The sequence below is a fragment of the Pinus tabuliformis genome, chromosome 2_1 (assembly GCF_031772625.1).
Source record: "Pinus tabuliformis cultivar Carrire ecotype Pingquan chromosome 2_1, CPIR1, whole genome shotgun sequence".
NCBI classification, from domain to species: domain Eukaryota; kingdom Viridiplantae; phylum Streptophyta; class Pinopsida; order Pinales; family Pinaceae; genus Pinus; species Pinus tabuliformis.
This window is the reverse complement of record NC_142299.1, coordinates 540,556,011-540,578,632: the sequence shown is the minus strand read 5'-3', so window position 1 is coordinate 540,578,632 and position 22,622 is coordinate 540,556,011. Positions and strand designations below refer to the sequence as shown.

The window sequence follows — 22,622 nt, the reverse complement described above, 5'->3', positions numbered from 1 at the left end:
TCAGCTTGTACACATCAATTAGAGAGTTTTATGTTCATGATTTTAAACAACAAATTTTTAAGAAGATATTTATGCTGCCAATCAACGAGACAGGTCCACGTGTGGGCAAATTGGGTGCACATTGGCAGTCAAAGATCAACGCTACAGCAAGGTATCTCAACGCAGATTTGGAAAGATCATTTAAATGCATGAAATCAATGGCATGTCTCCACCGAACTGTACACATGTACCAAGCAGCCAGCATAAGGGAACCCACAGCAAATGAAGCCAGCCTATACGCACAGTTAACAACAGTCAATACGCAGCACCTAAGGACAGCATTGGAATTTGGTTTGCAAGGTGTCATTCCCTTGGATTTTTATTGAGGATTCGATGGGGTAGTTGCCTCCTCTTACCCATTCAAATGCCACACTTGGCAGATTTGGCAATAGAGCTACTACAGTGAACTCATACGCTGCCATCTATAGAAGAATACACAGGCCAGCAAAGGAACTTGTGAATCTTTGGGATATCAGTCAACTACAACAGTCATCTTGCCACTTGGAGAGTTTGAACATTGCGACCTTCACCATTGCTACACTTGTCACTGGAATTTTCCTTGGGATCATCTCCCATTTTCTTATTTATATGAGTCTTGAGCTCTCATTTGGATGATATAGAACGAGTTGTTGTGCTTGCGGAGAGACTGCTAAATTTTGTATTCATCTTTCATATAATAAAAAAAAAGTCTTTGGGGTTACTAACTTCTCTTGTGGTGCATTCTTTGGTTGATGAAGTATACCTGTTTCATTTGATGTTATTATTCATTTGATTTTACATTGCTATCTAGTTGTTTTTTTTGTGCATTTGCCTGAGGGCATTATTGTTTAGGGAGGAAAGATTTGCAGCTATCTCAAATCTCCTTTGGGCTTGGTATATTTTGTACTCTTGTTGTAGCTTGTTAGTTTCGGTTGAATGACAAGCTCAACTTGGCCTCTATATGCCAAGTCTCTTTTGCACTAACAATTGGTTTGCAAGCATTTGTGCGTTCAAAGGATAGGTTGCCAAGTCTATTGGAGTGTGAGGACTTCTTCGGTTAGAATAGTCACCTCCAAAGATATCAAAGATCACACAAGTTGTTCAAGCCAACAATCTCATAAGACATCAAGAGATTTATTTAAAAGGGGGTTTCATGAGCCCTTTGCTTCTTTTCCATCTTGAAAAATTATCATATATTTTCTTCTCCCATTTGTGTGCATATTGATTTTATCTAGCATTTGAGGCACTATTTCTTTTGCATGCTAACTCTTTTGCTTGCTTTCCTACAAGTGTTCTTGGAGGCAATTCAAATTTGAAGAAAGGGAGCTGAAGCATAAGCTGCTAAGTAACCCTTCTCCATTTGGAAACTCAAGTCCAAGGTTATTTTGGATTTCCATTGGAGAGCATTTCACTTCATTCTAAGCAAAAAACAATTTCATTTCTTAAAGAGCACTACTTTGAAGGCACTGGTTGTTTATGTATTTCATGTTTATCTTATGCGTTTATGGTTATTGCTCATATCAGTTTTGCTTATAAATCTTAAAGAAATAATCTATTTAACAATTCTCCTAGAAACTCACATCCTTTTTTAACTTAAATTTTCATTAGGGACCACCCCCCTTAGCTAACCTAGAAGATAGCTTAAACAAAGAGAGAAAGGATTTAGTGTGACGGCCCCTTCTTTGAGTTCCTTGCCACCAACCACACCTTGTGGGGTTGAAGGCTTTTCTCACTGACTTGTAGGTACGTGTAGGCGGCAGGGTCAACAGGGCTCATAAACTCTTGGTGTTACATCTCCTTGGATTAGGGTTTTGGTTGTTTAGGATTTGCTCTTATTGTTCAATAATAAAAAGGCCCTTGAGCCTCATTGTAACGCAGTTCAGAGGCATGTAGCCGCCACATCTCTCCTCAGAGATAAGCTACCATTGCCCGAGCTAGTCTTATTTCCATTCTGTTTGTAAGCATATTTCAGTTTTTGATATTAATGAAATGAAGTGTTATTTCTACTGCATCTTTGTATTTACGGTTATATCTGTAATTTATTGTGTTCCTGTTTAAATCCGGATCAGAGAGAGCCTCCAACTATGTCATCGAGAAGGCTAGGCTGACCTTCCTTCTACATGAATACGGCCTCAAAGCCTACGTGGACAATATAGTAGCAGTTCCCCAGGATGCAGATCAGTTGAAGGAGTACAGGAAGGAAATGGCGATGGCGATGGCGATGGCGATGGCGAAGGCGAAGAGAATGATTTTGGATGGATCTGAGATCACATAGTCTCGCATATTTATGGCAAGAATACTGCCAGGGAAATGTGGGTAGCTCTTTCTACGCTATATCAAAGTTGTCCCAAGCAGCGAAAGATGTTTCTCTAAGAGAAGCTGAGAACCAATGTTCCACCAAGTTTCCGAGATGAGGAGGCGAGGGAGCCGGGATACGTAGGAGCGGCCTATGCAAAAGCTCCCCACTAATTTTTAGGAAACGTGGGGGGACTTCAGGGTCTTAAAAACTTATAAATATAAAATATAAATCGATGAATCATATAACTGAAACAAATTTAAAACGAAAAGCATAATCATTGATATCATTATGATATAAATTATAATCATACATCGTACATGTAAGTTTGTAAATGTACAATGTAACTACTAGTCTACTAACTTACTAACAATGCACAATGAAAATAAATTGTAAAATTATAAATGTTTAAACTTTTAAACTTTAAACCATGTTGATGTTCCACCTCCAACTATGAACATTGAATACTGAATATTGAAATAAAATTATAAAAAGTCAAGTCTGATACATCAAGAGTCAAAAAATTTAATTTTATAGAGTCAAAATAACATAATAACATATCAAAAGATAAATGAGCATAATTGCTCAAGGTAATCCGTCCAACGAAGGAGCAAATAGAAGATTGCTTGACCATGGCAGCAGTGTTCCGTTCAACGAAGGAGCAGACAAAACGCTGCTTGATGATGGCAGCAATGTTCAGTTCAACGAAGGAGAAAACAGAAAATGAAATGTGAAATGAACATTACGTAAACCCTTCCCAGTTGGCAACAAATATTAAAAATTACAATTTTTTTGTTTCATAAAAAAAATTGGGAATTTTTTCTAGGAAACGACCCCTTAAGAGCCCTTTCGCCTAGGAAACGACCCCAATTGGAGGAAACGACCCCAAAAATGGAGGAAACAACCCCTTTCAAGTTTCCTCGTGTACCCTGTTTTTTGGGAGAATGGGGAAACAACCCCCTCACATCCCCAAGTCCCCAGAGCACGAGGGAGCTAGGAAACTCGACCCCCATGTGGGAACGCAACCTCGTGGAACACTGTTGAGAACCATGCAGATGCAGAAGGGTGAAGGCATAGATCCCTTCCTCCCTTGGATTCAGGAGGTCAGAGATTACCTAGTAGTCGTTGGGGAGGCACCCAACCCATAGAGCTTGTACGAATGGCACTAAATAATGTCTCAGATGACTGGAAAGTGTTTTTCCAAAGCATATTGGGCAGAGACACTTTGCCTGGTTGGGACAGGATGTGGGCCGATATACAACAGAAGGAGTTGAGGCGAGCTCTAGTAAAGAGCACCATCAGCGGTAGCAACAGCAAGGTCATGAAGAGTGAGGAGGAGGAGGCTAATGTGGCCCTCGCATCAAAGGGTCCTAATCAGGGGCAAGGGGAGAAGAAGGAGAAGAAGGACCTGTCGAAGGTCAAGTGCTTCAAGTGAGGTGAGCTCAGTCACTACAGCATGCAGTGTCCTCTCAGGAAGGAGTTTCGAAGGACAAGTCGAAGAAGCAGGATCCGCAGGCAGCGTTGACTGAGATTGACAAGCTTTCCTCCAGGTTGGAGGAAGACTTTGCGAGATGGCAGTCATACCTCTAGGAGTGAGGTGGGGTGCCTTGGAGGTGGGGTGCCTTGGAGTTGTAGCCCCAAAGAGCTACAGAGTTTGGCCAGGGTCCTTGAGGAGTCCACCTCATTGATCTTTACCTAGCTACGAGGGCCCACAATATTTAATAGCAGGATGGATCAATGGCAGTTCATGCAGTCAGTGCCAGAGTGACAGTTGTAGACTAGTAGCAGTCAGAGGCTGATGAGCGCAGTGCAGTGTTGACAGCAAAGCATATGGCTCAGTGCAAAGTTGGAAGCAACGCAAATTCTTCAGTGACAATGCAATAGCTAGTAGCAATCAGGACTCGGGAGACAGATGCACCATACTGAAAACAGTGGATTAATATTTTGGATGCTTTTCAGTTGCAGTAGTTGCAGTTGTAGCAACAACAGATGAGAGGGAGTTGCAGTGCAGATGTAGGTTGGCAGCAGTGTTAGCAACAGCACAGATGCAGCATCAGATTTGCGCAGTAGTTGGTGGGCAACAGCCACCAGACATCAACAGCATGACAGGAAGTGATACGGAGACAAGGTGTTTTGGCAGTATGTGCAGCACTAGAGAGAGAACACAATCCTCGCTAAGAGGGAGTGTTAGTTTTTGTAGCATCAAATGTGTTCTAGCCACAAAATTTGGTGGAAAGGCTGGAATACATGAGATCTCCAAAACCCAGAAATCGTTTAAGGAAATTCCACCTAGAAGTGTCTCAATTAGATTATTAGCCGTTTTTTTTAATATTTCCTAAGTCTAAACTTAGGGAATATGGTTAATTAATCAGAATTAATTGAGATAAGGTGAGAATCATCTAGAAACTCACACTGATCGACTCCAAGATGATCTTAGCCATTTATTAATATTTAATATTAGTTGTTGTTGCTCCAATAGTGGATTATAAGAGGAATTCGATGGGCACTTGGAGAAGACACACAATAACACCAGAAGTTCGATTTCCTTAGCAGATCGAGTTCTAAAGTAGTAGCAGTAAATTGTCAAAGAGTCAGAGATCGAAGCCGGGATAGTGAGGGGCAGAGACAGTGAGGTTGGAGGAAGATATCTGGATCCAGTGAGTGCATTTGCAGAGAGGCAGAAGAGCTACAGTGAAGCTGACGTAGGGACTACGCAGTAGCCTCTAGAGGCAGTTCGATTTGCAGATTCGGGAAGTCATTTCAGTGTTTCGGTAGCAAAAGAATTTTGCAAAGGCTGGGAGCACCATTTTCTGAGTCAATGGCAAGATGAAGAGGCAGCTCAGATCGAGATCCAGTTAGTACAAATTGGAGCCTGTGTAGTGCTTATGCAAAGGGTGACGCAAGGAAATTCATGGAGGGTTTCAGAGGCCAGTCTTCAAACCCGGATTTGTGTGTGGGGTGAGGAAAATTCCTCACTAGATTTTTTCCAGTATTTCCCTCTATAGGATTGCTAGATTCGGCATTCAGATTATTGTACTCAGATTTCACTGTTGCATAATAACAAAACCCTCAACTGTTGCATTGGTTTTCCCACATTGGGTTTTTTCGGGGACAATTGTCCAAAAATAACAGTGTCAACTTCATTGTGTGTGTGTGCTAATATTTTCTCAGTTTCCAACGCTATTATTTCCATAGTATTTTATTTGTGAAGGTTGCAGTGTGATTTATTTTATATTTGTTGTAGCAAATAAATTGTTAAATAATTAACAATTAAACAAAAAAATTCTAGTTGTTGCAATAGGATTTCAAACTTGAAATTTTCACAAACCTCCTGAGAAGCCATGCTGATTTGGTTGGGTTAGTTGATTTGACTAGGGGAGTTGGATACATTTACCTAAGAAGCCACACTGATTTGACCAAGGGTAAATGGCCCAAGTTACTCACATTGCCTGCTCCAGGATGGAGGGATCTACATCTATAGACATGCATGTGAGGAAGGAAAAATTTTAGCTAAGGGGAAATTTGTTTGCAGCTAAGGATAATACCTCACTCGCTCACAGGGAGTGTTGACTTTTTGTAGCATTGGGACTCGGGAGGTATTCCCGCATGGTAAAAGGGGTCTCCAAGTCAGCCTAAAAAGAACATGAAAATTTATTTTTTGAGTGCAAGTCAGCCCAAGATTCAAGTCAACCCAGCCAAGTGAAAGGGTGTGTCCCTTGGATTATTTTAGCCCATTCGACAAGTATAAATAGATGATGTGACATTTCATTTTCTCCACCGAGCAAGAGCAAATTTTCTTCTCTCTCTTCAACATTTCTTTATCTCTCTAGGACAGTCGCACATGTGGAGAAGAGGAAAATTTTGACTAAGTTGACCAAGCTAATCTTTCTTCTATTTGACTAAATTTGACTAGGCATTGACCGAACTGTTGATCATTTGACCAAGTTGTTTGACCGCAGTATAGACCCGCACGTGCAAGTTGACCGCAAGCTGACCACAAGCCCACATGTGCGAACTGCGGATCGCAGGGCCAAAAAGTTGATTGTTTGACTAGCGTTTACTTATAGCTATTTTGGTTGGTTTTACCAGCATTGACTTATTATTATTTCGACCGAGTTTGACTAGTATTTGAACTTCTATATTTGGCACAGATTTCTAAACAAATTGTTGATTTGTAAACCTTGTTGAAGAATAATTTATCCTAAAGAAACATTGTTGGGTTTTCTCCCAAGGTAAAAATATTGTCTCTATTGTGCATGGTTGTCTTCCGATAATCCTTACTATTTCCGTTGCATTTATTATTGATATTTTCTTAAGTGTAACTGCTCAATGATATCAATGGCATAAGAATATTCAGTGAAAATCGTTAGGAAGTAGTTATCTAGCAAAAAATTAAACCTACTATACATCTTGTAGAAAATTCAATAAGACACTCTTCAAATTTTGGATGATCCTGACACTCTGACAATTTTTCAAACCTCATCACACCTTGGCATGGCATTTGGATCCCTAAAAGGGCATGACATCAGCATTTATGAAACTACGGCTCAAACATGTGGGCATTTATGGTTTATTTTATCATTAAGCTAGTGGATTGGCCTGTAACACAAGGTTTATCTCATGTCAGACTTGTTTTAGGGGCTTCATTAGTTAGAATTCATTGAGGTAGGCCTCATATAAATAAAGGTCAGCTCATTTTCATTTCTCATCATCATGTCTGGAGAATTCGACCTCCTTAGAGGATTTCGGCCTAGCTAAAAGTGTCTTGTATTCTTGTGGAGATTGTGATCTATTGTGGAGACTTTGCTTTTGGAGATTTTCTCTTGTTGTGGAGACATAATTTTGGGTTAATAAAGGATTTGTTTGTACATTTCTTGTAACTACTCTTATCGTTGATTATCTTTTGAATAGTTTATTGCAAGGAATGGTTACTATTAGGGTTTCTACGTGCTAGTTTATTGAATATCTTTATATGGAATCTTGGCAAAGTATTGCATGTAGTAACTAATAGAATGTATGGCAATCCCTTGAATGAATCTTCATGTTAATCTCTCTTCGTGATTTTATCCCCTCATAAAGTGATAGCTAGGGTTTTTCTTGCCCTTACTCCATACTAGGGTTTGATATTTCCATTGGTAGGTCTCCCTTAGACTATATCACCTAAGGACCAAGCATTGGCCATCCACATAGGTGATCACACCATAGAAAATTTCTTTCAGCCTAATCTTCTTTCTCTCCCTCACATTTTCGGCCCTTCAAGGCAAACCGTTAGGCTACAGCTATGGCCAAATTCAACTAGGAGTGCATTGGCCTATAGGAAGGTTATACACGTGGATTGAGCCTCATTACATCAAAATCTACCTCTTTCCATGGTAAATTCTTCCTTTTTAGGGCTGACATCACAAACCCTAGGTAATTTTGCCCTAGGGTAAACCCTAACCTAACCCTAGGCTTCAACTTAGGGCTTCTTGAAGGTTTGTTGCTCCAATTATTGATCATATCTATATTTAACAAGCCTTTTCTTGGCCTTATGCACCTTGGTAAGCCTTTGTCCTTGCCTATTCATTAAGCCCTAGGCCAAAAGTGCCCTAAATAGGCTTCTTGAAATGCATACTTTCCCTGGTCTTTGTTGGATCGAGCCTTGTCCTTAAGCTGAACACCATTGTTGAGCCTATCCTTTGTCACCTCCAAGCCATAGACTTTGAATACCTATTAGGTGACCAAAAACAAGGAAGTCTCCCTTGTGGTAAAAGTCCATTAAAGAGCAGGAGGTGGTGAGTTGTGGTGACAATGGGCCTCCACCTCATAGTGTTATCTCTTGGTCTAGTTCTTGCCTTGTGAGCCCTCTCACAAGACCTGCTAGATTTTGAGGCAATGCATACATGCTACTTTTTTAGGCAGCATGTAAAAGTTTCGGTGTAATTTTCTCCAATGGAATAAAAAGTTGTTTTGGAATAATTACCTATGAGTGTGAGAAATTGACTTTTATGTTTCTGTTGTATTTTCCACTCATCTATGCGATTGATACATGCTTAAATTTTTATTTATGTTATTGAGTAAATCCAAGATCTGATTTATTTAATAACTAAGTATAGGACAACAATCACCTAGGGTTTGGGAAAATTACAAATATTTATTTACTAGGTGCCAAAGTTAAAAAAAATGTTTGAGAAAGGAGCAGGTGTAGAATGTTGTTAATGCAAGGGTTCAGGTTTCATCAGGAGCTCTCATAAAATAATAGTTAAAGATTTCAAACTTTGATGACAAAGTTCAGTCTACAGAAAGGATTTCCTTATTACAATGATTTCAGACATTTTAATATGGCAAACACTGAGAAATAATGAAGCCATAGATTCCCAAAATTCACTTCCTGTACATGGTGACACAATTAACAGTTGGAAATGGTTGCAAACGTAAATAATAGAGTAAATCTGACATGGAACCTTTGCATTCAAAGTCTTTTCTAAATTGCAAACCTCGGATGCGCAATCTGCAGCAGAACTTAATCCTGCATTGAAAATCATATGATGTCACGTAACTTAATCACAATTCAAGACAAATTCTAACAATAGAATAAAAATGCTAAATTAGATTCCATTGGAGACTTGACAAGCTCAGTAAGGCAGAGAAAATTCAACCATCTACAGATAGAAATCTTGTAAGCATCACATTAAAATGAAAAAAATTCAATTCACAAATTTAAACCTTTCTTTGGCTCCAAAGGAACTCGTACTTCTAGCAAGCATTACCCTTCACATTCATGTATGTTAAACTTCAAATCAGATACATATCCTTAATTGTATGTATACATCTTACCTTTACAATATATAGGAGAAGCAGTCATTCCAAATATTCTCGGAAGGTTTGTCCCATTTCCGTCATTTATTCTGTGATAAAATTCCTGAAAAAACAGCTTATAAAATTAAGAGGCTTCGCATCAGATTCATTAACAATTATTATGATTATTATGGCTTGGAAAAAACAAATAAGCAATCATCTTCCTACTGCCACTGGCTCCCATCTCTCCAATAACAACTCACAAATTGAATGAAATTGAAAGACAACATCTAAAGTCATCTACAGACCAGAAAGATTGAGAAATTGTTGAATATTTGTTGTAAAAGAAATAAGATTGACTCAGGTACTTAATACATTAGTCAGTACAAGGCCTGAAATGCGGTCACTATTTTCAGCAGTATATTAAGCATGAATATAGCTTGAATATTTGTTACTTCCAAACCTACACTCAAAGATATTCAAGTCCCTGCACAAGTGTAACCCTAGGGGCACTTAGCAAGGTTACCCACAGTCACCACCGCAATTCTTTTTTTGAATTTAAACCATTTTATTTTCAGCACAAGCAGGGAAACTGTAGAAAAGAAGTTTATGATATTCCTTAAAAATAAAGGGATGGTGAACTACCAAGACTAGTGTCCATCCAATTGGGGCATGGAGACAAAATTAAAATGCAAGAGGGTTTGAATAATATGGAGAAGATGTGATTAAGCCAATCACAGATGCACCATAACATGTCCAAAAAATATTTTTCAGATTATGCAAGAATAACTGAGAGCCACCATCACAACATGAAATTACAGCCAAGAAAAACATGCAACCAATAATCTAAGAAAGAACAGCCATAATATGAAACCCTAGATGAAGTGGATAAAGTAGGGCAACCTTATTATTGAATGAACAGCCAATAATAAATCATTTCTTCGAATCTGATTTCACAACTAGATCAAGAGGACCAAATAGGAGTCTTAGTGTTCTAAATAGAGTCTATGTAAAAGTGATTTGGGAATAATCCTAACTATTTGGTTAGGTTATTTTATTACAAATTGCTTAGTCTGCTGGATTATATTTGTGTCGCAGAAATGGGTAGTCTGTCAGGGTCTATTTCAGGTGGGATTTCCCCCTTGAGATGTAAAAAATGTGAAATCATGATATAAAGTGTCTTGAGGGTTGAAAAAATAATTTATCCCCTCATAGGTTAATTAATTAAATTTTCAAGCCAAAAATTTAATTAAAATCCTAAGCCAGAAATTTAATTAATTATAGGTCCTAGGTAAATTTAAATTTTCCAAAAGCAAAATTCGTAGGTCCTTAAAATTCAAATTTTAAAAGGTCCAGGGACTAAGGTAAATTGATTATTTCGCTAAATTTTAGGCATCTGGTCCCTGGGGTGAAGTCAAAGTCAAAATTTTGAGGAAATTAATTCAAAACAATTATTTTTTGAATTAATTAAAATGCATTTAATTGAAAAATTCGAAATTTCCTCAATAATTAAAATTTTGGCAGATGAGATTAAAAGAAATTTTAATCCTCATCAACGGTCGAGATTGCTTTGACGAGGACCACTCGAACTAACCGTTGGAGGATTTATCTTTAAATAGGAGGTCATTTGTCAGTCAATTCATCCAATCTTTTGATTGTGTACTAAGCGAAAAGCTCTCTTGTAATCTTTTTATGAGCAATAAAGAAAGACTTTGGGGTTAAATCTCTGTTGGTGTACTCTTCGTGGAAATACTGTAAGATGTGTCATTTTCATGCATAAATTTCGTTTTAACCATTGATGATAGCATTCTGAAGAGCGATTTGAGTACAGGTATCTTGCTTAGTCGCTAGGGTTTGAATGATAATTTAAGTTTTGAATATAATAGCAAGTATCTCTATTAAATCTAAATTTTATTATCGTTTTCTCGCTCTATGTTGATGGCTGAATTGAGTTTTTCAAGGAAGTCCTGATTTCTAGATCATCGGTCATTCGAGGAAGTTTTCGGTTGAACCAGCCAACTCCCGATCCATGTTTTCTTAAGAGCCCAGCTTAATTTGATCCTGGACTTATCATAAGATATTTTTTATGGGCGATGCATTAAGGGTTTTGAGCTCAGTACCTCCTTTAAAATTCAAAAAATTTAATTTTTTCAGTGCTAAACCGATAGATCTAGCTTTGGAAAGCCTCAGATTACCAGATCTGGGAGTGGAGTTGGACTCACACTCCCTAGATCTGATAGATCAGCCATTTATGTACATAGAAGTGTAATTATCTTCAGTTTTCTGACTTGGGTTTTCTGGGTTTTAGGTTTTTTTGGGTCATTGTACATATCATTTGGGTGCATTTGCATATAAGTTAGCTTTGCATAGATAAAATTTACTTCCAAGCATAAGCTTGGTCGATAGACAGATAAATCTCCATCTGTCTTTTCTTGAGAAGCTTGTTTTAATAGTACTTAAAATGGTGACCTTGCAGTCGTCAAAGCCACAGCTCTCTGCAACGCCGGAGGCACCGGGTATGTTAGAAGTTCAGGAGAGGTATCGTTAATCACACCTTAGTGTGCTTCTCCTTATCTTCTCTCTGCCAATTACTACGGAATCAGGCTCAACACAGAAAGGATTGAAGGATTCATAATTTAAGTAGGCATTTAACTAAAATTAACCAAGATTCTTGCATCTCACATTAATTTTAGGATCTGCATTTCATATAAGATAGTCATTCATCTAAGCAGCAGTTTCTAATCGATTACTTGATCTTAATTTCCCTAGCAAGATCGTTGACTCCATAAGGCACTGGTATCAATCATTTAAAATCTAATCAAATCCTAAGTCTTGCTAAATCTTAATCAAGTACTTGATCGCCTCGCTGTGTCTCCCGAACTGATTGGTTCCCAACTGGTTCTTCTTAATTCCATTTTTCCAAATGATCTACCCCGCTTAGCCTGCTGTAGGGAGACAGCGTAAACGGAGAGATTGGGGATCGACAGCCCCCAATGATTGGTTCCCAACTGGTTCTTCTTAATTCCATTTTTCCAAATGATCTACCCCGCTTAGCCTGCTGTAGGGAGACAGCGTAAACGGAGAGATTGGGGATCGACAGCCCCCAATCTGAGCGTTGTCGCAGTGCCTAGACATTGTGTGCGACAACATTTTTGGCGTCGTTGCCGGGAATAGAGTTTTTGTGTCCTTGTTTTCTCGACATCGTTTTAATCATCTCATATTTTCCGCCATTCATTAGCCGGTCAAGCAATACAACATTTCCTGGCATCATTTGATCTTTTCATCGCCCTATCTTTCGTCATCTCATTAATCGTTTCATCTGCACCTTTAGCACCTGGAAATTTCAGTTCGTTTCTTGTTTGGGTGGCTACTCCACTTCTTCCATTTATTATTTCTCAAACGAGAAGCCCTCCCTTATATCCAATTGTTTGTTGCCTTTTGGATCCCAGAGTTAGATTCATGTTCAAGTGGCGACTCCATTTCTTTCATTTTTTACAAGAATTTCTACTAGAAGCTCGCTTCTTGTGGATCTCTTGATTTTCTTGAGCAGGGGTCTCTCTCTATCATCCATTTGGTCTCTCATTATTCCTTCAAGCAAGTCATCATGGATGATTCGTTTACCCCATGTCATTTTACTGATTTTCTCCATGATATTCCAGAAGTGGCCATTCATAAATTGTCTTTGTTCTCGGGTGGTGATTCAGTCGCTGTTAGAAAGCATCTATGCAGGTTTACTCATACAATGCTCATATATTGTAGTTCTCCCCAGTATGATCATGAAGATGTCAAAATGCGTCTATTTGTCTTTTCTTTAGAGGGTGATGCTTTGAATTGGTTTAATAATTGTCCTGAAGATTCTTTCACTTCTTTACAAGACATCGTCAATGCTTTTAAAAATGGATATGGTTATCAAGGTAGCTCGCCTTGTGCCCCTAAAATTATGCAACATAATGAAAGTGATCTTGTGAAGGATCCAGTTGTCGATGAAAGATTTTAAGACAATTCTCCGTATCAGAATGTGCCATCCACTTGTACCATTGCAGATCAAATCCATCACAATGGGAAAACAGGGACAAGTTGTCAAATCAATGTCAACAATGAAAGGGAAAATGATAAGCAAATTATAGAAGAACTAATGCGGCTGGTAAAAAATATGGAGCTCAGTCAAGAAAAATTTGTAACTGATTACGTCAAGGATATGAGAACTTTTATGATCAGTGAGGGGTAGGGATAGTGGACCGGAGGGGATTTTTCCAGTTCCGGTGAGTGCAACGCAGAGAAGGCATCGAGAGGTTCAAAGAGGCAACACATTGCCACGCAGAGGCAGCACAGTGCTTCAGAGGGAGTCCGTAATTTTTCTAGGAGCAGTCGAGATCTAGTGTCGTATTTCGGGGTGTGGGACCGAAGGGCAAGAGAGTCGAGTTCCAATAAGAAAATCGATCAACTAGAAGGATGACGTGGCTCCTAGAAGTTGTGACGCAATGACAGCGCAGTGACTATGCAGAGACTGGGCAAAGGTAGCGTGGGGCTAGCCATCCAGAGCTTGGATCAGAGCCGGATCACCAGTGACAGTGTGAGAATATTTCTCACTACCTCTTTGCCAGTTTATTCTTTGTATCAAATTTCCAGTTTGGGCATCTAAAGATTTGTACTCAGAAACTACTGCATAATAATTAAAACCTTCAGCTGCTACACCGGTTTTCCCACATTGGGTTTTTCCAGGGACATTTGTCCAAAAATAATGGTGTATTTGTGTGTGTTTATTTTTCTCCTGTGCAGTATTTTGTTTCCACAGTATTTTATGTTGTGAAAGTTGCAGTAGATTTTATTTCGATGTTTATTGTGTAACACTGTAAATAACTTGATTCTGAAATTAACAAGTAGGAGAAATTTAATCAGTTGCTGCAGTAGGGAATCAAGTCACCAATTTTTCACATTGTATCAGAGCGCAGGTGAAGGAGAAAAGAGCTCAGTTGCAGGTGGAAGAGGGAGTTCGAAAACACTGCGTAGGCAGCATTTTGAAACCCCAGTGAGGTTGTGCAATCCATTGGCCAGGAAGGCTAATTTTCGTGGGAAATTACTTCTCTGAGTGAGTCGACAGAGAGTAAATTTTCCGAATTGAAGATTCGCAGAGGCAAAGAGAGCAGCGCAGCAGTTTCCACACAGAGCAGATCTTCAACTGGGACGCAGTGATTTTGCAGCAGTTGCTGGTGAAATAGCTTCAGAAGAAAAGAAGAGCACACATTGAGGGAATTCTTTCCTCAGAGGACTTCTATCCAAGAAGTTCGAATTTTCCTAGCAGAGCAACAGTAGATGTGTGTGGGATTTCTCACTCCAGAAGGGAGTGCAAATAGTTGGGCAGCAGTTGCGCAGAGGAGAAGAGGAGTTCGATTTTTGTAGAGATGGCATCAGCTGGGTTGAGAGATCAAGATTGGTTGGAGGGAGCCTCCAACTATGTGATCTAGAAGGCTAGAATTTCCTGCCTTCTAGATGAACGTGATCTCAAAACTTATATCGATAGTGTGGTAGCTATACCCGTCGATGCAAATCCGCTTCAGAAATACAAGGAGATGGCAAAGGCTAAGAGGTTGATTCTCGATGGGGTTTGAGATCACGTGGTATCTCACATAGCTGGAAAAGATATTGCACGGAAGATGTGGGAAGCACTAGTCACGTTGTACGAAGGATCTTCCGAGCAGTAAAAGATGTCTCTTGAGGAGAAGCTAAGATGCACGAGGATGCAGAAAGGGAGTGTGTAGACCCCTTCCTTACCAGGCTTCAAGATGTACGGGACCAGCTGTCTTCAGTAGGGTCAGCACCCCAGCCTACATAGTTTGTGCAGTTAGCTCTGAATAGCATTTCTGAAGAATGGTAAGTTTTCGTCCAGAGTATCCTGGGCAAAGAAACACTGCCAGATTGGGAGCGTATGTGGGTTGGATCTGCAACAAAAGAAGATGAGGCGAGATCTAGTGAAGAGTACCATTATTGGTAGCAGCAGTAGCAGTGGGACAAAGCAAGTAAAAGAAGAGGAGAATGCAGACCTCGCATCACAGGGGTAGCAAGAGTAGCGCAGGAGGAAGAAGGGCATTTCGAAGATCAAGTGCTTCAGATGTCGTGAGCTTGGTCTCTACAACTCTCAATGTCCTCTTCGAAAGAAGGACAAGGGGGGGAAGCCAGATCAGCAGGCTGCGTCCGTATTTGATATTGATTAACATCTAGTACAATTTCTGAAAGAAAAGTTGTAACTTGCTAATCAAGTTCGATCCTTGGGCACTCTGATGCAAGAAGGAAAATTCAAGTGGAGATGGTCGATGAGGATGTTGATGGAATGAGAAGGTCACCATGGTGAGGTAAGTCTATTTCATTTTGGTTTGGTTATCTGGTTAACATATTATTTTGCTACCTAGTAGAATGTTGTAGGAATACATGATGACAATTGAGGCAAGGTCAACTGTATGGATGAAAAGTATTGAGGGAAGCTCAATATCTGGCACCTGGCAACTATGAAGTTAAGATGTGTTCATCTTGGAAGGTAGCACTGTGAGAAAATAACCTAAAGGTTAAGAAGATCAATTTCATAAAGAAAACCATGATCAAGAAGTTTGGGAAGGTTCAATACAATGCCTTCATGTCAAAGATGGAAAGTGATGAGCAAGGGAGATGACCTGGATCCTGTCACAAGAATGAAGAGTGGAGATGGTTCCATGATACCTCGAAAAGAAGCAGGCTCGATGCAAGAGATGCAAAGGAAAGAGGGATCCATGTAGCTATGAAGAACTAGTAGTTGATACTCTGATGAAGACAAGTTATAAGGCTTGTGGTATTGACTTCCATCATTGAAAAGAAGTTTGGAATCTCCTCTCGATTTAAGAGGGAGTAAAGGAGTCTCCTCGAATAATGAGCAAGGTTTTATTCTCAAGATTAACGGAGAATAGGGATATCCTCTTGGTTTGAGAGGAAGTGATATTTGATATCACATGTGCATTCTCCTCTTCAGGGGATGAGGGGAGAATGACAGGGGATTGGATAAGCATATGTGGTTTCCTTGAGGATAAAGGAAAGGGACCGACACTCTTTGAGGATAGCATAGGAATCCAAGAGAAGAGTGGTTGAAGAGGACCGATATCCTTTGAGGACTCAAGTATGGAGATCCAAGATAAGAATAGTCCTAAAAGGACATAGTGGATGGGGTATGTACCTTAGAGAGGTAGTGCGGCATCACACATAAATCCTCCGAGCATAATGCTCTTGGAAAAAGAAGAGCTTGTCCAATTAGGCCTCAGGGACAGTGTTGGTCATAATGATAATGCTTACAGTATGGCTTATCAATCTGACTCTTCTTGAGAACTTTTCAATTAGAGATATGATGTTGTGTTGGTTGTACAATTATGAATACGTCCCTAGTTCAAAGGGAGTTTTGAGAAATGTAACTAATTTCGATCTCCATAATTGTTGTACTCATTTCAATATGTATCCTATGTAACAAACAAGAAAAAGAAAAGAAAAATTATTATTATTAAAGCATGGGTTTCATTCTCATTATTGATGTTCCTTTAGGTAAAAGCATGTTCTTCGTGCTTCTAGGGTTTGTTAGGTATTAGAATTTATTGTCATGAGTCAAAAAAGTCAACATCATGTTCATCAAACCCTTCCGGGCAATTTGTAATTGTAAAAAGATTTATGTTTTAGTCTAAAAAGTCCTAGAATCTCCAAAGAGTACAAATGGGCCTTGGGATCATCAAGTAGCTTTCGACCCCTTGAGAAGGCTATATAAAGAGCAGTTTGGCTTCTTTTGGTAATGCACTCACTCACAAGTTCGATCTTCAAGAAAGAGTTCGATCTATAGCTGGGTAGTTGCAACAAGGAGAGTGAAGGTCAACAAGAAGGAAGAAGGATGAATTTTTCTTGGTTTTTGGGCTCTTTCTCACACGTGCGAAAATCTAGGGTTTCTAGGTTATAGGAAGAGGCCAAAATTGCAGGACAGGGTTGTAGTAGAACGAAGTGCCAAATCTTGTAACTATGAGGAAGGAAACTCTATCTAGACCTTGTTGACCTAAGGAAGAGTTGCCTTGCTCTTGGAATATCCCAGAAGGAGGTCGTATTAGGGTTTCTTCCGGAGCTGCAAGGCCGAAGTTGCAGGTCGAGTAGCAATATTGTAGCTGGAAAATCGAAGTTACAGTGTGAAGCATTTTTGTGCAAATTCTAGAAAGGACTCGGGGCAAGGTTGACTTGGTACTGGGAGAAGGACTTGGTCTAGGGATTGGGTCTTTATATCTCATTTGACATAGATTCTAAGAACACAAGAGTTTTTGGGTTTTCCCCTTAGAGGGGTTTTTCCCTGGCTAAGACCCTATATCTGTGTCCTCTTTTGTTGTTGTTATTTCTTGATATTGTTTGATGAAAAGATATAACTAAAGAACATAAAGAAGATAACTAAGATTCACAAGCAAGTACCAAGGTTAAGGAAAATAAGTATAATAAGCTGTCATTTTACATTTTCTAACAACTTAGTCTAGTGATTGCCTTGTGGGGTGCCCCTCCACAAAGCTTGTTAGATTTTGCGGCAACACAACCATTGAAAAAATTGTTTTGACCCATTTATTTTTTACCTATTTAATAACCTTCGATATTTTATTGTTTATCATCACTTATAGGCTAATTTTGTTTTCGTTGTCATAAATTTTGCATGTTGTAAAATGTGTTTATCTTAAACCCTGATTTATAGCAGTAATTGTATAATTAATGGTAATATGTGTTTGGAATCTATTTGCATCTCCAAGGCTTATCTCAGCCCTCTAGACTTAACCATAGGTTCTTTGAAACAATGTTTTAAAACTCCAACTCCGACTCTGACTCGGTCGAGGGTCGACTCCGACACCGACTCGATTTCAATGACTCGATTGTTGTAAAAAATACATTAAACATTTATTTTTTATAAAAACACATAATTTTAAAGATTTTCATTCATGTTTCCAAACACACGGCATTAAAATATAGATAGAAGACAACATATGATCAAAGTAGGCTCATGAAAATATCCATTATATCAAAATGGCACCCAGTGCACTGTCCAATACACACACGATTATGATATAGAGATCAAAACAAAAACACATAACCAAGGAGGCTAGAAATGGGCTCTACAACAAAAGTCTGTGACCAGTACTACTAGCTACTGCTAGAGTTGCCAACATCATCTAGCTCAGTGTTACTTGGGAGCGGGAGCGAAAGCGGGGAGCGGGAGCGACATTTTCAGAAGCTCCCGGTTTGGGAGCGAATCCCAAAGGAGTTCGACAACCAATGTCACTAACATCAAGGTACATAGAGGGATTGGTGCTCTTGATTAAATACGAGTTCCATACCCTAATACATGACAAAATTCAATGGAAACATTGCAATCCCCCAATCTTGAAATCCTGAAAAACCGATAAGTCTATTGGATTTAGAATGAAATCTAAAATTCTACTTTCTCCATATGAAATCCAATGAGGCCAAAACCACTCTCAAACATCCAGAGTCATTTCATGGTAATGTTAAAAATTTAAGTAAAAGGATGAAAATGAAGATTAAGGAGAATGTCACTTTTACTTTAAGAATTTAACATTACCATGAATAGCATATCAATACTAGGGATCAGAGTCAGACAGGGAAGCCCAAGGAGTCCCCAAAAATAAAATAAAAAATAAAAAAAGCCTTTTTTTGGGTTCACTGGCCGCTGTATGTAACCCGGTCGGGTTGATATGGACTCGGTCGAGCCGGCCGGGTTAATACCGAGTCAGTCGAGTTGTGTAACAACTCGTCCGGCTCGGTATTAACTCGGCCGACCGAACCGATTCCATGGCCAGGTCAAATTTTTTTTGACCGACTCAGACCAACTCGGCCGAGTCGATTCCAAGCCAGCCGGGTTTAAAAACACTGCTTTGAACTGAACACCTTATTTTCACTCGGGGCCCTATCTTATTGAATATATTTATGGGGTTTCCAATTAGTTGGTTTCTAGAGGATATTTAGCCTAGAAACCTTTGGGTTACTTAATCTCTAAGAACTATTGGAGAAGCCTCCCATGTGGGGACAATATCCATCCACAAAACAACAAAGGAATAGCCACTAAGTTGACAGTGTTGTCTGATCTCATTGTTGCCTTTGACCTAGAGTGCCTAGTGAGGGACTAGGCCGCTAGATTTTATGCTAATAGAAACTATAATGCGAAGAGTGGTTTGAATGTTGGAACATAGGGGAGGAAAGATGATCGATAAATAGGAAGAAGTTGAAAACTTACTCACAAGAATGTTCTAGAAATAGTAAATGAAAAGGAAACACCAAAGCTACATAAATGACTTCAACCAATGTGAAATAAAGTACAAAAATATCCTAAATTAGACCTCCCTTGAAGAAAACAATAGATACTAACCCAATTAAAATCAAACTCACATAGCCTAAGATGTGAGACAAGAAATATCAACATATCTAAAGTAGTCATCTTATCATTATCTTCTGAAATAATATATAATAAGCAAAGTAAATAAAGTAATTTATTCTAGTTTTTACTATTGAATTTGATTAAGTGTTCATTCAACTAACACTAGAATCCTATCACCATAAATGTTTTTAAATTGCAGTAGAATATTCTTACATGCATGATCAGAGCATAAGGATGCTTTTTGCGAGCATGGTGACACTCGTCAAATATTAGAAGTCTAATCGTATCCAATGTGAAGAAGCAATGCCTCAAATTGTCTAACAAAATTTGTGGAGTCATCACAAACACCTATACAAAATCAATAAGTACCACATTAGACAAAATGTTAAAATGCAATTATTTATCAAATAAATTATAAACATGGAGATATCTAATCAAACAATGGATTTAAACATAGGCATTCAATTAACAATTTCAGAATATGAAAAAAAAAAAAAAATATGCTAGACTACACAAGAAATGCTTATGAAGAAGTAATTAAGTAATCAGAGGGAGTCATCACAAAAACCTGTACAAAATCAGTTTTATCACATTAGACAAAATGTTAAAATGAAATTATGTATCAAATAAGTTATAAACACGGAGACATCTAATCAAACAATGGATTTAAATGTAGTCATTCAATTAGCAATTTCGCAAGACTATATCTATATATATAAATATATGACTACCCAAGAAATGCTTATAAACAAGTAATTAAGTAATTAGGTGACCAAAGACTAGTGAGTCAAAGACAGTTGTAGCGTATATTCACTAAAAAGTGGCTCACCTTTAAATGTAAGACATGCTATCTAAAGTTCTTTTAAGAAAACTTACATAAATGGTAGAATATTCCAAGCAAAATTACATATACAATTATTTATGAAGGCTATGTGTAGAAGGTCGTGCATTCTAATTACAATAACAGATATAGGATAGAGTTATGTAATCATTATTTATGAAAAAAAGTTGCAGTACTGAAGTGCCCAAATAATGCATGTGTCTGTTAACTTTTATAGCATCAGAGGTGTTCTTGAGAAGCCTTTCTTCTTCTATCCCCGTCATGACAAGTGAGAAGCATATGACAACACTAGCATATGACAATGAATGATTGTTCAACTATATGAATGAAACACCAACGCATAGGAATATGTGTCAATGCACAGGTCACAGACATTCGAACCTGCTTGCCATACTTTGGATGGATGTTTGAAGCTTTTTTTTTAAAACGTCGTAGACAGTACCCTACAAGCTTTGTCTCAACTATTCTCTTCCTATAGATATTACCAAAATATCTCCCATAGTTGCTCCTTTCGCACGCTTTGTACAATATTTAATATAACATTTGGAACAATCTAAAAGCGCTCCGTAAACCACCAAGGTGGTTCATTCACAATCAACCCAAAGCTTAAGCTCCGTTAAATGTACAACCCTTCAAAGAACTTTCGAATATACTAGTGATGGTGATGGGAGCTTTTATACCTGGGCTGAGGCGGAAGTATCCTGTGCATGAATATGTTTCTATTGTACTTCCCGTAGTCGGTTTAATCATTTTCATGCTTGCAGATGCTCAAACATCCCCGAATTTCAATGTTTTGGGAGTGATAATGGTATCTGGAGCTCTGATAATGGATTCTTTCCTTGGGAATTTACAGGAGGAAATATTTAAAATGAATCCAGCCACTTCACAGATGGAAATGTTGTTATGTTCAACGGCAGTTGGGCTACCCCTTTTGATCATACCCATGGGGCTAACGGGTGAGTTGTTCAGAGCATGGAGCTCTTGCTTCCAGCAATCTCTACGTTTATTTGGTGCTCATCTTTGAAGCGATGGCGACTTTCGTTGGTCATGTGAAAATTCTATCACTGCAGCAACTAACTTATTTTTCCTACTTAGTCCACAATAAGTTATTTATGAAATTACTTCAATAAACATTAAAATAAATACTGCTGCAGATATCACACCGTAATACAGAAACAAACATATGCACAAGAATCAACACATTGACACAGTTATTTTGGACAACAGTCCCCGGAAAAACCCAATGTGGGAAAACTGGTGCAGCAAGGGAGGTTTTTATTATTCAGCAATTCTTCAGTACAACAGGGTGCCAAACTGGCTTACCCACAGAGAAAAAAAAACTCCAGCATTCTTCCAATCCCAGCGTCAACCCAACTAACCTCTGCGTGGCTCTCAAACCCTCTGCATCAGCCCCTGCTTGACTGCATCAGCCCTGGGCCTCTCTGCGTCACCCACGCAGGCCCAGTTAATGACTGCGCAGTCTCCTGCTGCCTCTGCGTCTACCTGAAATGCCCTGCGTCTGCCTCTCCTGCCTCAGCGCTGATCTCTAGTGGTTGATCTCGTCTCTCTGTTCCGTACTTGCTGCCTCCTGACTGCTCACCAGACCACTGGTTCAATTTCTCAGCTAACCCCGCTCCAGAAATTAAACTGATTGGTCTCCCTCAGTGCGTTCTCCAAGTGACCCTCAAGCCTCCTCTTATACTTTTCTCGTTGACAAATCAACAGCCGAGATTAAGTCCCTAATCAACGGCTAAGATTAGATCTGGCTTGATCCATGACTTTTGGACCATTCTAACACAGTTTTATATTAATTCACATTAATATTTTATTTTCCCTAAGTTTAGACTTAGGGACTTCATTAAAAATATTAATTATTTTAATATCTCCCAAATTGTTTAGAATCTGCCCAAACCCTTCCTAGGTATTGGAAATCTCATGTGCCTTAGCCTCTCCACCAATTTTCGTGGCTAGAGCACATCCAATGCTACCTCAAATCAACACTCCCTCTTAGCGAGGACTATGCTCTAGCAACACTCCTCACTAAGCATCACCCTGATCATCCGGCATCAGTCCCTGTGTTGATGCTAGGCCTGTTGCCCATCATCCTCTACACTACTGCATCCTGCACGGTTTCCCATGGCTCTGTCACTGCCACTGTTGCATCTGTACGACAACTCCCTCTGCATTTATGTTGTTGCTGGTCCTTTCTCCCAACACTGCATCCGCACTGCAACTCCCTCTGCATCCGTGCTGCTATCACTCCCATTTCT

The 22,622-nt window shown here is 39.1% G+C and overlaps 1 protein-coding gene across 4 annotated transcripts in view; it reads right to left on the bottom strand.

The window, feature by feature from the left end:
• DCL2 (dicer-like 2) overlaps nt 1–22,622 on the bottom strand; it is a 538,569-nt gene that overhangs the window by 432,065 nt on the left and 83,882 nt on the right. For 3 of the 4 annotated variants that reach the window (XM_089402947.1, XM_089402946.1, XM_089402944.1), the window contains exons 4-6: nt 19,725–19,859; nt 9,131–9,215; nt 8,758–8,822 (exon numbers count right to left, since the gene is read on the bottom strand). In XM_089402947.1, the coding sequence (XP_089259073.1) occupies nt 8,758–8,822; nt 9,131–9,215; nt 19,725–19,859 (285 nt within the window). The remainder of the gene's footprint in view (nt 1–8,757; nt 8,823–9,130; nt 9,216–19,724; nt 19,860–22,622) is intronic. The other variant, XM_089402945.1, reaches the window with a different exon arrangement.